This window comes from Panthera onca, chromosome D3, assembly GCF_046562875.1.
Source record: "Panthera onca isolate mPanOnc1 chromosome D3, mPanOnc1 haplotype 2, whole genome shotgun sequence".
NCBI classification, from domain to species: Eukaryota; Metazoa; Chordata; class Mammalia; order Carnivora; family Felidae; genus Panthera; species Panthera onca.
This window is the reverse complement of record NC_138350.1, coordinates 71,709,776-71,726,720: the sequence shown is the minus strand read 5'-3', so window position 1 is coordinate 71,726,720 and position 16,945 is coordinate 71,709,776. Positions and strand designations below refer to the sequence as shown.

At 37.0% G+C, this 16,945-nt stretch overlaps 1 protein-coding gene across 2 annotated transcripts in view; it reads right to left on the bottom strand.

Moving 5' to 3' along the window:
• The window catches only part of DCC (DCC netrin 1 receptor), a 1,134,523-nt gene that overhangs the window by 123,274 nt on the left and 994,304 nt on the right, over positions 1-16,945 (bottom strand). Inside the window, exons 16-17 of one of the 2 annotated variants that reach the window (XM_078435224.2) lie at positions 8,794-8,889; positions 3,093-3,325 (exon numbers count right to left, since the gene is read on the bottom strand). In XM_078435224.2, coding sequence (XP_078291350.1) covers positions 3,093-3,325; positions 8,794-8,889 — 329 coding nt within the window. The remainder of the gene's footprint in view (positions 1-3,092; positions 3,326-8,793; positions 8,890-16,945) is intronic. The other variant, XM_078435225.2, reaches the window with a different exon arrangement.

The following is a 16,945-nucleotide window of genomic DNA, read 5'->3' as shown; positions in this document are numbered from 1 at the left end:
ATTTTTGTGAGCATAGACTACCCAGGTACTACCTCTCTGAGCCTCAGTTTGCTCATCCATAAAATGGAGATAACTGTAGCACTGACCTCCTGGCATTATTTAAAGTGTAAAGTAAAACATAGTATCCAACCCAGGGAAGCTTTAGATAAATGTTAGCTACAGTATTTCATGCATTGTCTCATGTGATATTTAACTTTACAAATGCATTAGGTTCCCTATTGGGAGGGATATCTTGAGGGTGAAACTGAGTCTTGAAAAACTCTGTACCTTCTGTAATCCCCATGTTATATCTGGTAAGCACTGGTCAATACTCAATGAATGGGTTTTGAATAGAAATTTGTATAAAACATCATGTGATTAATCATTTTAGTAGAAACTAAATTACAGAACATTGTTCCTTCTGATAAGGAAAATCAAAACAGAGCTTTAGACAATCAAAATATAAATGTCTGGGTTATGGCTTGATATGGGATTACATGAAGTAGAAGGGTACTCCCGTGGAGATAGCCTAGAATAATGCCATAAGGTCATGCAAACTCTAGCTGTAGTTTCATGGGAAATTGTTTTTCAAGTTATACAACCTATCTGTGTCTTCATAAAGGGATCTACATACATGCTTAATTACGGAGGAGCTTATTTTTTTTACAGTAGGTGTGAATAATCTAGTCATATAGATGACAATGAGATTGAGTAAATTCAGTGACATGACAGGACACAGCAAAACCAATGCTTGTGCCCGTGGCATCTGACTCCATGTACTGATTTTTCTCCCTCTATCTTGTGCATGCTCTGCCTACCTTCTAAAGCTGTACTGGGGAGTGAAATGAAGTAATGGGCAGGAAAGTAGTTTGAAAAGCTCACAATGTAAAATCAAAGCATTCCATTACCATTATTTGTAAAACTTAAGTTTATTGTACTACTTTCTAGGGGACTAGATACGTTCTGTATTTATCTTTGCTACCCAACGTACTGCACTCTGTCCTCTAACTCTCTTCTTCACAGGGTGTAGATGTAGAGCATGGGTGCGTAAGGAGGGGGACGGAATGTTAGTAACTAAAAGCCTTAGGTCAGGGAAGATGGTGGGAAGAGGAACTTTTAAAATCTTTGTTTTCTATTCCCAGATATCAATCCATGAGAGAAATCAGCCTCCACTTACAAAATAGCTTTTGGGTTGAGTCTGACTTTGCAGGCATTCTTTGTGAGACTCAATAATTCTGTGTCTGCTGTATTAACTATTCAACTGAAATAATTTGCCTCCAGAAATTTTGGAACTTAAGCCATTGTGCAGAGAACAATCATTGTCCCTCAGAACATTTCACATACTGGCAAAGTACCCATTGCCATTCTGTGAAATGAAGGTATCGAGAAAGTACAGCCATTATGAACATAAAAATTTTAAGGTAGTCTTTTAAAAGCAAACTTAGAATCGGGCAATCTGTATATAAAGAGAGACTTAAAAAAATGTTCTCATGTATTTCATTGGTTGTCCTATCTGATAATGTTATCTTTATTTATAGTTCTGCTGAGTCTTAAATCTAATACTGCAAGGAGATGGATAGGGTACTTACAACATATGTTATATCAATGATACTATTTGGACTTGCCTGGAGAGTGTTTCCAAATACCTGACCTAGCAGGGCAGCAGTAACAAAGAAAGCTTTTTAAAATGGTTTCACCTAAAAACTGATATATGATGAAATGGGAGTTTTATGCCACTTAAAATTTCAAAGAGACTAGAAGGAGATCCAGCATGGCTACAGGAAGAGAGAGGCAGATTTAGAATATTATTGGTGGGATTTTGCTTTATCTCCAGGTTCTTTAGAGTCTGACACTCCCAAAGGATACTGTCATCCCTGAAATCACCACTGGCTAGAGGCAGGATTAAGCAAGATGGCAGTTTAGTGGAAAGAACACTGGATAAAATATCAGGAGGTTCAAATTCTGAGAGCTATTGCAGTAGAGTGGTAAAGAGAAGGCACCTAAGGGTCATATGAAGAAGCAGGAGGACCAGGATTGAACTATTGGTTCCTTGGTTATTTGGTTATTGGGCACCATGTATGATCTTATTTTTAAAGCTACCTTCTTGATCCCAAGTCCTCATCTTGTAAAGCTTTATATTTTAAAGGAGCATTCATATATTATCTCACATGAGTAGCTTATGAATTCTTTGAAGTGTAGCAATGGAATTGAGTGTCTCACCCATTGCAAAGTTATAAATAATACGTTAAGTAGCAACAACTAAGCTGTGTTTAACTGCCTCTATAATCTAGTGCAGTTCTAGGTGCACAGTAGGTACCTGATAGTCACCTGTTGCTTCTCTCATTTGTGTCTATATTTTGTGTACTGTTTGTATATACTAATATTGTGGCAGGCTTAGGAGGTAACAAAGCTGTGCCCATATGTAACTATTTGTTGGAGTTACTTAGGCCGGCTGACAGAGATTTAAAAGTAGTGAAGAAAATGCCTCAAATATCTATCTCTACAGAGCTCTTAACAGAGTTATGGGATGAGTCAGTGAAAGGGGTTGGTCTCATTCATATTAGTCAAAGGGGAGTGTGCACTGTGGTTTTCTTTACCACATGAGGGTGTTTCAAGGCTAACTGAGGAAGTAGATGCCAATGGCTTCGAGTGCTTTCTAAAGACCTTATTACAAAATCTTCTGTGTTCCCAGTCATATTCGCTGTCAAATGAGTCTCTGTAGCATTAATAGGGTTGCCTTTGGTGTCAATCTAGAGTCCAAATAAAAAGAAAGACACCAAAATCTATCCAGAAAACTAATGTGGAGCCCTGCTATTTTCAAAGAAAAATGGCATTCCCCTGTACAGAATCAAATTATTTATACAGACGCAGCATCTGGTGGAACTCAAATAACATTTTGCATTTCTTAATGTTTTTCTACCTTGCCTTAGAATTGTTTCCTAAGATACAATTATTCCCATTCTAATTTTAGATATTGAGTTATTAAAATGCCTTGTCTTCCACTTAGTGCCACTGTAGCAAAATGACTCATGACAGCCCAGGAAGCATTTAAAACAATGTATTAAGCAAATGACAGTTCACTTCAAATTTTACACTATCAATTAGAACTTCACCTTGTATTTCGCATTCGCAGAAAAGCTGGTCCTCCACCGGACAGTGTAAAGTCGCACTTCAGATGTTTTTTGGTTCTTAGGGACAGAGTTGTCTGCCCAGCTGACCCTCACAGCATCGTGGGTAAGAGCCACAGCCTGTACACCTACTGGTGGGAGCATGGGGGTGGAGACATCTGGGACCGAGGTGGGGAAATCATCAAGCAAAGGATAATAATCAACTGGGTCAGTGGGATCTGGGTTTAAAAACCCGCCGAATGAAACAAACAAATAAATACATAAATAAAAGAGTTAAAAAAAATAAATATCAGTGGTAACACATCACAATGAGTTAAATGCATGGCAATAATGATGAAAGGGAACATGAGAAGAACAGAAAAAAATACAATTAATTCAATCGGAAAACTCATTAGAAACAGTATTGCTATATTATAAAAATAACTGACTATTTTCTATAATTCACTCATTTCCTTACAGTGGTTTTATCAACTCCACTTTTGGTGGTCACTTCTAGTTATATATTTTAAAAGTTCATTTTTTCTTGGAGTGTTGCACATTGCTTCTTAAAATGTTTAGCATAGAACTTAACAGTTTTATAAATACACAGATAAAATAACAAGATCCAAAGGAGCGTTTGGTTTATTTCCTGCTGTAAAGGAAATAAATGCCTAATACCTGTTTGCTTATGTTTGTTTATTTTTCTCCCTTTCTAACTTGATTTGGTTTCCCTAATGCTTTCATTATTGCTTAGTTTATATCTGCATAAGTATTGTTTAAGCAAGAAACAAACAATAAAGACCAAAGGACCCTGCAGTCCTTAGCACTCTGTCTATGGCTATGATTGCATAAAACTAAACTGGCCAAGTCCATGGTCCACATGGTCCAATGATATGTTTGATAACAAGGTTTCTTGTAGCACTTGGTACAGCAGGTTTTCTCAGATCGAAATCCTTAAAGAAAGCATGGAAGTGTCCGTTTTACCCACATTCTCACAGAGTAATTAGATAAGTTTTTAGACTTTTAAGGCATACCTAGATTCTATATTACTTGTTCCAAAGTGTCAGGTTCCACGGAAAGACTTTATGTTATTGACGGGGAGACAGAACGAACTGTGTGAGATACACACATGCTTTGATCCATTAACATAATCAGAACCTGCATAATGCTGTGTGTGGTTTTATAAAATCCTCTAGAAAAATGTTGTACTCTTTTTACGCTGGGGGTATCAGAATCAGAGGAGCTTATTTTCTGACTGTAGTAAGGGTCCAATTTTGAGTCTTTGATTTTATACCTAGGACTTTTACATTTTTGAAATTTCACCTTTAAATCATGTAATATTGTATTCTCACTAAGAAAAAAAAGCCTTCAGGCTGGGCCTATGATGACCTGATGTGGAATATCTGAAGCAGTATACATACAGAGCTTATATTTTTAAATAGCCTAGTTCCAAGCACAGCAGCTGCTGGCTGGTTTTGTTGATTACTTCACTTTGTCCACTGTATTTCAAATGCCTATCCCCTACTCATTGCTCTGTTTTCCAATGAATTATTTAGTAGTTTACTGGGCTGTGGTCTTTGGAGCAAAATATAAAACCCGAAAACAAAAACAGAACAAAAGGAAAGGGGAAAAAAAAAAGAGAAAGAGAGAGAAAGAAAAATGTGTGTTTAAAATTTAATGACAGAGCCCAGGCTTTCCATATTTCCTTTGATGTGTCTTTTTATTAAGGGCTCCTTTAAACCCAAATGGATTTATGAAATGATGAAAGGGGAGCTGAAGAGCATCAAGGAGGATCCTGATCAGTCATCAGGTTGGTGCCCTGGTGGCAGGTGTTTTGGCCAAACTGAGGCTGGTGCTTGCCTCACTTGTTTCTATTCTTAGCCGACTTTCCAAGAAGAAGGTTATACACACAGGAAGACTGCTCTGAATCACAAACTTCTTTGTTGACCGACCGATATAATGTGTTATACCTGATTTGTTGTTTCTTTGCTTAATCTGGCTCTTAAACCTATATGAATAATAATAATCTTCCACAGGTGCCATATATGAGGTTTTGAAAAGTAGCAATTCTACTAAAAGAAATGTTAGCATTCAGCCTGGCTGTTTTTGGATTGTAGAATACTATATTTTTCATGACTTGTGGAGTTTCTTGGAGTCTCAGTTCCAGAATGCGTTCCCTAAATTTCAAGTAATGTTGTTTATTGGAATTTATCTATGGACTTACATAATTTAAGAATTTCTATCTCTGGCCAAGTTTTTCTTGACTTTTTTAAGGCAATTTGTTTTCAGGCATGGCTTGTCACTTATCTCCTTTAAGTTGGAAATTTGTACCATCAAATACAAGAGCCACTAATTACATGGGCAATTTAAGTTTGAATTAATTAAAATTAAATACAATTAAAAAAACCACTTCTGTTGCACTAGCCAATTTTAAGTGTTCCATGGCCATAGAAGCCAATCTATCATCTTGGATAGTATAGGTATGGAAATTTTCCAATAAAGCAGAATGTTCTAGTGGATGGCAAGCCCTACACTAAACACATAAATGCCACATACACTGCTAATTATCTTTCTCTCAGGAGAGAAACTGCTTGAGTAGTTAAGTTAAAAATATTCTTTTGTTGCTGAACAACTTTTTCCAGTTTTCAGGTGCCTTATATGCTACTGATTTGCAGTGGTTATATTCAAGAGTAAAAACTAAATAAATCAAAAATTAAAAGGGCAAAACATAGCCTCAAAACTTTTGCTAAAAAGAGAAGCCTATTTGGTTCCTAATAGATGTTTTGGTAAGAGTTCATGAATTTTTGGCTAACACGCCAAAGTTCAAAGCAAGCTTTGAAAATAATAACATAATTTTGCATCTGGATTGTACTTCATTCAGACATTGATGAAACAGTTGAGAATAAACAAGTTCAAACGACACACCTCTTTATTCCTTTGCCCTCTTCCCTTATCCAGGCCCAAAATGTCTTGTTCTTGCAACAATAAGAAATACAAAGCTCTACTGAAAACTAAAAACTCTTCACATACCCATTTGAAACTTTCCTCAGCTCTAATACTAATATATTCAGGATGAAATGAGGCTCCAGAGTGTGCCAACATCTAAGAGCATATACTTGTAGAAAGCACCATGGCCTGATACTTACTCCAGCCTGATGCATTTATTGCCTGTGATTTTTTACTTACTTTATGCTGTCCTCTTCCAAGTCTTCCCAAGGGAATACTTGGGAGAAGCTCAAAGACAGAGAATGTCTTCTCTGTGGCATTATGACACATTTATTGACAGAATTTCTCCCAGAGCCTTAACCTTTGATTCCATTTATTTGTCCTTTGTTCTCCATGATGTGGGGAAACACAATAAGTCTGCCACATCCAAGAAAATTGTATACTTTTCCTCTGGAAAGAACTGGTTTTATTCATTCCTCTTCAACCCCTTACTGACTCTGCTTCATTTAGAAAATGCCTCGCACAATTTCTAAGTTTTGGTATCCATTTATTTCCCAGATCCATTAGGATTAGAGTCCAATCAGGAAAAAAAATAGTCTTATGGATCACTGGTATTTTAGAAACCACTCTGGAAATGCCATATGCTGAGGATTAAACAATGACAATAAATGTGAAGGCAGAAGTTAATGTCCCAAATGGTTCTTTTTGAGCAACTTATCTTCAGTTTATCTAAACTCTATTTTTACTACTACTACTACTACTTTCTGCTCAAAAATTGATTTTTTGGGGGTGGTCATCTAAGTGTCCCTTCTTTGTGGGCTCTACTTTTGATACGAAAATAGTTTGAAACGACTAGTGACAGTATAATTTGTGTGGCCTGACCACAAGCTCAAAGTCCTGTTGATGAGCCGGTGCTCAACATCTTTCACCAGAGGCAGGAAAAAGATGGACTAAAAAAAAAATTATGGGAAGGACAAGTACAGCTAAAGTAGCTCGTTATTTCCCAAAGAGTCCTGCTGCTGGCAGAATAAGAACATAAGGGGAAATGAAAATTCTAGATACCTCCATCACATTATGTTTCCATTCTGGACCTCCACATGCTTCATCTCTCTGTGTTTAGAGATCGTATGTTTGACAGTAAAGATTCTCTAAGGTAATACTTCTTATGTGCCCTTCTGGGGAGACATGAGTCCCTTGGATAACACAATGAGAGACCTAAACGGTCTCCCCAGATAAATGAATCTATTGACACATACCCCAAATTTTGCATACCACGTTAGGCAGGTCATAGACCTTGAAAGATTCAAGGAGACTGTGGAATAACAACTTTGCCTTACAAGAAAATCTGGTTGAAATCAATAAAGTGATGGTATATTCTGGGAACCATCATATGAATTCATTTTACAACTGTGTATTCTTAAGGTAGTCTATGAAAGGAGATCGTGAGTTTGGAAAATAAACTGTACAAAGTTTACATACATTTAGGGGGTAGCAAAGAATCCCACTATTTATTCTATTTTGATTTATTTCTCCTTGTCAGGAGGCATCTAGTAATTTTCCACGTCCTCCAGTTCTTGCTATGAAATCCTGCTCTCAGATCCTTTATTCTCATTAAGGTGAAGATAGCTGATGAGTTAAATGAGGTCTGAGGCTCGTGAGTTTTGAAAGGGGGCAGGATCGAAGTGTTCATTAAAAAGATGGACCTCTTGAATTTTACTTTCAGATTTTAGACATAAGGCTCTTGGAGGTGCTTGTGTGACTTTCTAGTGACTCTGAACAGCTCCCCCCAGAATCTAGTGATTCTGAACAGAATAAGGGGGTACTTAATTCTATTTTTTTAAAGCAGGTTTCATGTCCAACATGGAGCCCAATGTGGGGCTTGAACTTACAACCCTGAGATCAAGACATGAGCTGAGATCAAGAGTTGGACACTTAACCCACTGAGCCACCCCGGTGCCTTGTACTTATTCTATTTTTGAGTAAGTCCAGCCTTACTCCACAAATAGTCTCCATAAATGTCCTGGATCTCACTCCTTTCTGAGTTCCTTGGGCTCTTTTTCTCTTGTGTGCTGCCTTTACACTCCAACTCACATAAGAATTCCTAGAGGTGTTAAACCTCAGAAGCAGCAAGTACTTCCAATGTCATGATGCTCTGGGCACTGTTAGAGTGACCTGTAGTTCCTGGTTCAGGGAAAGGCCACCTGTATGACTCAGCCTAGTCCAAACCAGTCCCAGGAGGTCAGTCCTTCCTTGTCATATTAGCTTGAAGGATCCTCTGTAGAGAAGCATGTGGCCATCTGGGCATTTGGTGGCTTTTATGTGGAAACTTTCCTGCCTAAATTGTGCTGATCTGCAAGATGAAACAAAATGCTCAGGAGAATGAAGAGTGGTATTGGGGAATCAAAGTATGAGCTATTGAAGAAGACAGAGAAGAAGAGATCCCTATTCTCGAAGCCCACATACTAATTTATAGACTGACTTCCTCTCAATTTTGAAAACCAAGAAAATAATGAAATATGTGTGTGTATATGTGTATACATGTATATCCAGACACACAGACACACAGACACACACACACACACACACACACACACACACACACACACACACATACTCATAAGGCTCAGAACATGACTACATACATTTTGGTTTTTTTCTTTGTATTTTGTTTTATTTTGCTTTAGGCGTTTGGTTTTGTTTTTGCCACCACAACTCAAACACTGACTACCTTGTCACGAGAGGATTAACTATTTTAGCTTACCTGTTATAGATCTGGTGGTGGCACTTTCATAAAGAGGAACTCCTTCTCCTGCATTGTTAAAAGCTTTTAGGGAGATGACATAATGGGAACTTGACTCTGAAGAAAAACAGAAAGAAAATAAACATGTTGATTTATTTAGTGTACTGAAATATCCAGGATAAACATTTTCCCCCAATACAATTTAATATGATCTATTAAGTAAATTGTTGCTTAAAAATGAGTGAGTTTGCTTCTGGGAACTAGGTGGCAGTGGTGACAATACAGTTTTTGATCTTCCTGAATCTCCACAAAAAAAGAGACTGAATGGGGGTGCCTGGGTGGTTCAGTCAATTAAGCATCTGATTTCTGCTTAGATCATGATCTCACGTTTCATGAGTTTGAGCCCCACATCCGGCTTTGTGCTGACAGCTCAGAGCGTGAAGCCTGCTTTGGATTCTGTGTCTCCCTCTCTCTGCTCTCTCTCTCTCTCTCTCTCTCTCTCTCTCTCTCTCAAAAATAAATAAACATAAAAAAAAGAGAGAGAGAGACTGGATGATAGATAGAAAACCAAAAGCATCTGGATAATTACAGCAAAAGTAGGTGATATGCTGTATATACTCTCAAACTCTGAAATACAACTGGATGTGGACAAACCACTACCAAACTTAGGACTTGCATGTTATCAGCAGCTATGTAGGAGAAATCAGAGGGAAGCATCAAACCTGAAAACAGGGTAATTCTAAAATAACCATCACCTAATTATAGAAAATGCAGAAGACCAATCTGATAACATAACCAATCTGATAACCAATCTGAGTAAATACAAATACTCAAAAGTAGCTTGGAATATCTCCTCTCCAGAACAGGACTTATGCTGGAGACAAAGTACTGGGTACAGAGTTACAATCTGAGCAGACAGAAGTAACAGAAATGAAAGGGAAGAGAAAGTCTAGATAAAAGTAGGGGAGAGGAATAATCATGAAAAGTTAGAAAGCAAGTTGCCATACAGTTTTCAGTGTGTATCAGGGGTTGGCCAACTTGTCTCATAAAGGGCCCAGATAGCAAATTTTTAGCTTTACAGATCGCATTGTCTCTGTCATGTATTCACCTGTGTTTGTTTGTTTGGTTGGTTGTTTACAACTCTTCAAAAATGTAAAAACCATTGTTAGTTCAGTGGGGTCCAAACAAAAATAGGACCTGGGCCAGATGTGACCTACAGGCTCCAATTTACAGAGTCCTGAGCTCTGGCCCAATGAAAGCAACAGAAGAAGGAGCTGTGTGGATTTAGAAAAGCACATTAAACAGGAACATAGGGAACATAGGGAAACAGGTCACATGAAAGCAAGCAAGCAACAAAAGTCTGTTGAGGTTAAATGCCTTACAAAATAAAATGAGGAGAATGCCACTTCTATAGACAAGCACACTCCCAAAAAGGGATTGAAAATACAGAAGGAAAGTAGGTCACACCTGTGATTGACTATTTCAAAATGAGCTAAACCACATTAAGAAAATTAGATGCCAGATATTCAAGAGTAACATAAATTAGAATTAGAAAAAAAATAGAAGTGAGGTGGCATAACTCAAGAAAGAATAGGTAAGTAAAAACATAATTTTCAAAATAAAGCGTGACTGATGAACAAACAAGCTCAAGGAAAAACAAACACAAAACAAAAAGAAACGAAGAGAGAGTAAAATAGAATTCAGGAGAGAGTGATGCACAGAAGGAAGTTCTAACTGATGAGTAATGCAGTTCTAATTGATGAAAAAGAAAACCAAAGAAAGACAATGGAGCAAATACAAAAGAGTGGAATTCAAGAAATGTTTGGGGAGTTAAAAAAAATCTTTTAGGCATCTGGACAGAAAGAATACATGACCTATCAGAGGACAATTAAATTATGATCAGACTTTTGCACAGTCCCATTTTATGCCAGAGGGAATTGAAGTAATTAAATTGAGATATTCAAGGTAATAAAATGTAATTCAAGGATTTTATAGTTAGCAAAAGTTAACTTTAAACATGATGGCACACCCAAGCTGGTATCAACATATATGCAACCAGGGAATGTTGCTTCCTTGATCCTGAGAGCTACTAGAAAATGAGCTTTCGACATCCTAAATGACCAAGGGAGATGCAACCCAATAGTTAACTGGTGAACGACAAATGCTAGGAACGAAGACGAGGTGAGAGTTAAAAGGAGAAGATTTTATTTTTGTAATGGCTACATGTTCTGACACTGTAGCTAGTCTATAATCATAAGTCAAAAATAAGAGAGAATAGGGGTACTGTATGCAAAAATAAATGTTTTGATAATTATTATTCCTGATGATACCATTATTCTTGTTAAGCTGAGACTAATGCAATATTGGATAAAGCAAATGAATAATCATGAGAAATTATAATCCTATCATCCCGTGTCCTTAAGAACCAGAAAATTAGTGTGGATTAAAGGACACACTGATGTAAAATAGAAGAAGTATATAAAGTCTTATGTTTCTAAAATTTAATTGGAAAAACTCAGTTTAAACTCAAAAGGCATTTTCTCTCTGTTGTAGTTCTACCCACTGAAGAAGTCTAGAGATATTGTCAGTAGGGGTGCTTGTTAGCACCCCTAATGTCCCGATTAGGATTTTGAGAAAAATACTTTTTTGCACTTCAAGAAACAAGGGGTCCTTGAAAACCTGGTTGATTCCTGGACTGAGGTAGGATGCATATCAATTAAGCCTGAAACATGTTGATGTAACCAAATAGGAAGCAACCAAAGACTAATAGGCTCATGTCAAATGGATTCAGGAATCAAATTGAAGAGCCTCCAGCAGACCAAAGATGAAGACAATCTGAGATTCAATAAAGGTAAGAGTTTCAGTGAATTGAAACCCAGCAAATACATGTGAATGTATGAATTCATAAAGATATTTTAAAAAATAACAAAAGTGGGGCACCTCAGTCGGTTAAGCATCTGACTCTTGGTTTCGGCTCATGTCACGATCTCATAGTTCATGAGCTTGAGCCCCCTGACAGGCTCTGTGCTGACTTTGCAGAGCTTGCTTGGAATTTTCTCTCTCTCCCTTTCTCTCTGCATCTCCCCTGCATGTGCACGCTCTCTCTCTCTCTCATAATAAATCAACTTAAATAAATAAATAATAAATAATAAAAGTTGGTGACTTCTGAGGTTGACAGAGAACCAAATTGTTGTCTTGAAAATTAGGTAAAGGATCAAATATTATGTGTTTCTTAAATAAACTCTATGACTGTGTAACCAACAGAGTGTGAGGGGAAGCATCCACTTATAATCTCATTCCAACTAACAAGTAAAAACCCAATGATAGAATTCAAATATTACTATTTTGCAGCTCTAATGAACAAAAGGATATGGGCATTAAGTATTTGTGATGGCTAAGATAAAATACAGATATCTAGGCACTATGTATCTCCGAATAAAAGAACTCCCTCCCTCTAGAGTCTTGCCAAAGGATGGAATCTACTTAGTCTGATCAAACCTCTAGATTCAAATGCCAGTTTGCAGGAATAGAGCAAAGAAACAGTTTAAGTCTAACTAATGATAATTCACTAAGCTATATATTTGTTGCATGTAGTTTTCTTTATCTGTCTTTTATTTAACAATTAAAAAAAGCTTTAAAAATGAGTGAATTTAGGGGCACCCAGGTGATTCATTCAGTTGAGTGTCTGACTCTTGGTTTCGGCTCAGGTCATCATCTCATGGTTTGGTTCCTGAGTTTGAGCCCTGCATTGGGCTCTCGGCTGACAGAGGAGAGCCTGCTTGAGGTTCTATCTCTCTCCCTCTCTCTCTGCCCTTTCCCAGCTCATGTTCTCTCTCAAGATAAATAAACATTTTAAAAAAATAAGTGAATTTATCTCTGACAGTGTTCTTTGAAAATTGATTAGATGACTTTTTCTTCATGAAATTTTATGTAACCTAAATATTAGCATTCAAGATATTGACATTCCAAACCACAATGAGCCACAATATAGCAAGAGGAATAGAATAAAATTATGTTTAATGTAGTCAAAAGTCTTCAATTAAGTGAATTGCTTCCCCTACAAAAGAGGATATTTATTTATTAATTTTTGCTGTGAACCTAGTTTACTAATAAGAAAGTAATCGGTCAACAGTGACAAATACTCTTGGAGATACAAGATTATTTACAAAAGATAGACTTCTGTTGTCAGTTTGCAACCATAATTCTGGGCAGAGAAAACAATGAACAATGAAAGATTGCATAAAATTAAGCAGTACAGTATATGACACTACTTGTGAACGCTATGTGAGTTTAGAGGACTGGAAAATTAGTGATGGACTGGGTCATCAAAGACTTCTTGGCAGATAATGGACTTGGAACTAGGGCTTGAGGATATGGGTAGGATTTAGAGATAGAAGGATAATAGAAAATAGAAAAAAATCTCAGGAAAAAGGCGTATGTTAAAAATGCAGTTAGATGTGTCAGCAAAAATACTTTTCTAGTAGGAAAAGCATCCTTTATGGTTATTGAAATGGAGACGACGTCTGATTTCATACACATGACTTATCTGCACAATTACAATGTAAACAATTACATTATGTTCAAACCCTATATAATTGCCTTTTTGTGGGTAAAATTGCATTTGGTTTTACATTATACACATATAGTATATATTTGCATTTATCTATGTATTTATCAAGGGAGTGAGGAAGAGGTTAACAATTCCAAAACTCATGTGCTTGGGAATTAGGGTTTTGATTCTTGTTTGGTTTGGCTTGGTTTGACTTTTTAAATCTGAGGGAGAGAGAAAAGGAGAAAGGCAGAGAGAGGAGAGAGAGAGAGAGAGATTTAGTCACAAGGTGTGAGATACAATAGGGCAGAGAGGATGCTTGACAGTAATACATCTAAGTAATTCACCTAAGGAATGGAGCCACCACTCTAAGCTGTTATTAGCATGTGGAAGGCAGTCTTCTAGCCTATCAGCGTATGAAAGGTAGGCCGCAAATCTATAAACTCAGATTCCTATATATACAACTACATGCAAATCTACACTTATTCATGGAAAAATAAATGATGAAGTCTGGGCTTCCTTAGTTAACATGTCAACCATAAGATCAACAGCAACAAAGTAGAAACTATACTAAGGAAGTAAGGAGTGTGAAATAAAATAATAAAGCAAATCTCATTTATGCAAAGTGATTAGGTATGATTGTTTTATGTTGACTTCTCCATTTGGAATTCAGAGTGAAGGCTGTCTGACTTGATCAGAGGCTGTTCACTTCCTGCTCAGAGTTAACAGCTGAAGCTGTTAGCATGGTTTTTGGGACATTGCATTCATGCCTTCACCTCTCGGTCCCCACCTCCCAACTACCCAGTTAATACCTCCTTAGAAAACATACTCCGAAAGCCTCCATAGCTTTTGGGCACCATTGGCTTTCTGCCTTTTGGAGTGCATATGATGTCTCATTTAAGAGAAAAAAATGCATCTTACTTGGTTCATTCTCAAGTTTACTGGTTTGGATTTTTAGCTCAATCTGAATTATAACAATACCAGTACCTCATCTAGCTGCTATCTGGCTTTTGAGCAGTACTCATCATTTCTTAACCTCCCCCATAGTAAATGTGACATAACTGTCATTTCAATACTGACACTTGCTTACAAGTCTCTGGTAATCTGAGTAATGGCAACTTCCCCACTTAATGTCTAGCCATGGATATGCCAGCAAAGAGTCTGAACTTTTATAATTTCCTAGCTGTTGGATTAATGAATTACAAAATTGCCAATTTCCACAGATCCCAACTATGCTGTGCACATCCTAGGGGATAGCTAGCTTAAATTTAAGTAAAATGTGGTAATGGCTTAGCCTTGGGAGAGGTAAACAGATTTGCAATGGAGTTGTCACTGGCATAAGAATATAGTTCAGAGCCAGCAGTCCTGGAGAGGATTTGGTCTGGTCTTTTCCTGTTTTCAGTTAGCAATTTAAGGACCAGGTAAGTTCACTGACTTTTATAAAGTAACAAAGAAATAAAAGACCTAGGTCAACTCCACAATCCTTTTTGTCTACTTTTTTTTCTTTTAATGAAAAAACCAATATTTCCTTTATTTTCCTCATATTCTACCCGCTCATTTACATCTTTTGGACTGTCTCTGGTCTCTGTAGAGTGCTTTTATGAAACTGCACCTGGATCTCCTCAGGATGCAATAGGAAATTTTCATGCCCCCACAAATCTTGATCCCAAACTGAATTAGCCTGGACGCCAATAACAAAAATATTCAGTTATTGTTTAATAGTGGATAGTGGGATATAATGCCTTGATCCCCTTTTCCATTGTGATACTGGCATCTCCTTTGAGTTTGTGTTGAGGAGAAAAGATGCTTGGGAGCAACAGAGAAGGGTTTTCTCCCCATGCAAAAGGAGAGTGCCATTTACTAGTGCACCATTAGAGGGCAATGTGGAGCTATTTTTCTGCACATGCTCAGAGCTCTTACACTTTAAAACCAGTAAATCACAAAAGAATTGCCTAGAATTGCTCCCTCTATAGAAGAATGAAATGAGTTAAACACATTTAATACCATAATGAATTGCAAATGAATTAACCATTAATTGTGGTCAGACCCCATTGTTAAGGAATACATTTAATGACAATTATGACAGCAAATTTATTTTTTGGCTTTATTGAAATGATGCAGATACATGGCTTGAAAATGTATCAGTTGCCTCTGGAAAATAAAGTATAGTAGTATTTTCTCATTTCAATTCACTTTGATCGAATCATACTAAAATAACTTGGATTTTGGTGGATACCCATGGGAATTATTTTTAATTATGGAAAATTTGAATGGTTACACAGATTTCAAATTGTTGATCAGATTTTTATCACTATTTGGCCAACTTTTCTTACAGAATACATTGGATTGGGAAAAAGAAGGCTGAAAAATACTTAATAACTCTTTGAGAATCTAAAACACATGGCTACTAACCAGTGTCTTCGTTGTGGCTTCAAAAAAAAAGTGAATAAATGCACATTTACTGATTATAAGGGTTGTAAAGAAAGGGGATGGGTAATAGAGAGGATTCTTGGTTCTCCTTCCCTACACACTTGGTAGGTGAGAGACCCATTATTCTAAGACCTTTTGTTGAGGCTTTCCTGAAGGTAGTGAGATGAATGGCTCTCTGGGGCTGAGGGACTGAATCAAAAGATCTGTGGAAAGCTCCTCAGGGACTAAACCAAGATGCTGTACTTGGTAACAAAAGCCAGTGAGAAGAACATCATTATTTTTAATTAATATTTGGTGTGAATTAAATGCCACTGGCACGTGCCAGATTGACAGGTTGCAGTCCTTCATTCATTATAGATTATGTACTTCATCAGTGGACCTATCCATGCCAAGTGCTTGTCGGGGCCCAGTCTTCATGTTCCTGCATCTTTTGCCCTCCCCATTAGCACTGCCAACAAGTCAATTAGAGAAAATTAGAGTGGTAGCTGTTTTCCTAATGCAGAAGCCTGCTCATTGCCGTGAACCAGGCTACCACATGCATAGAGTACAGGCCACTGGATTGCTGTCAGATGGTAAATGTTATTGGACACCTTTGACCCCACTGGACCGGAACCATTTAATTAAGTATAATGGGTGTATAGCAAATAGAGCTGATTGCATTGATCTGTTAAAAGGATGAGTAATTCATATTCGAGAAAGATGCAATTTATATAATATATTCAATACTCAATTCTACTTCATTACATAAACTTCTTTGCAAATTTAATTAATAGCTAATCTAACCAGCACCCTTATGAAGATTTTGGTTTGTTTCATTTTGTTTTTCCTTTTCTAGTAACATTGTCCAAAGAATGGTCAGATTATACTATGACTTGCTTATTAACCAGTCTTGTAATACCAGATACTCAGCTAGTCTGTGTGAGTATTTGAGTCCTAAAAGAAGAGTTAAGAGAATTTTTTTTTTTAACCTACCAAAGTCTATCACCAGGAAAGAAGTTAGGTAAAAACAAACTTTGTAGGAAATGTTTTCTTGCTTGGCAGATAGAAGATGCTTAACAAAAATTTGTTGAATTGATGAATGTATGAGACACAGCAAGGTTACATTACTTCATGAAGTCTAAACAGCAAGCCCTTAATCAATCTCAATGTAGAATTCAGATTTCTTGATTCCAACTTGCATTTTCTGATACTTGC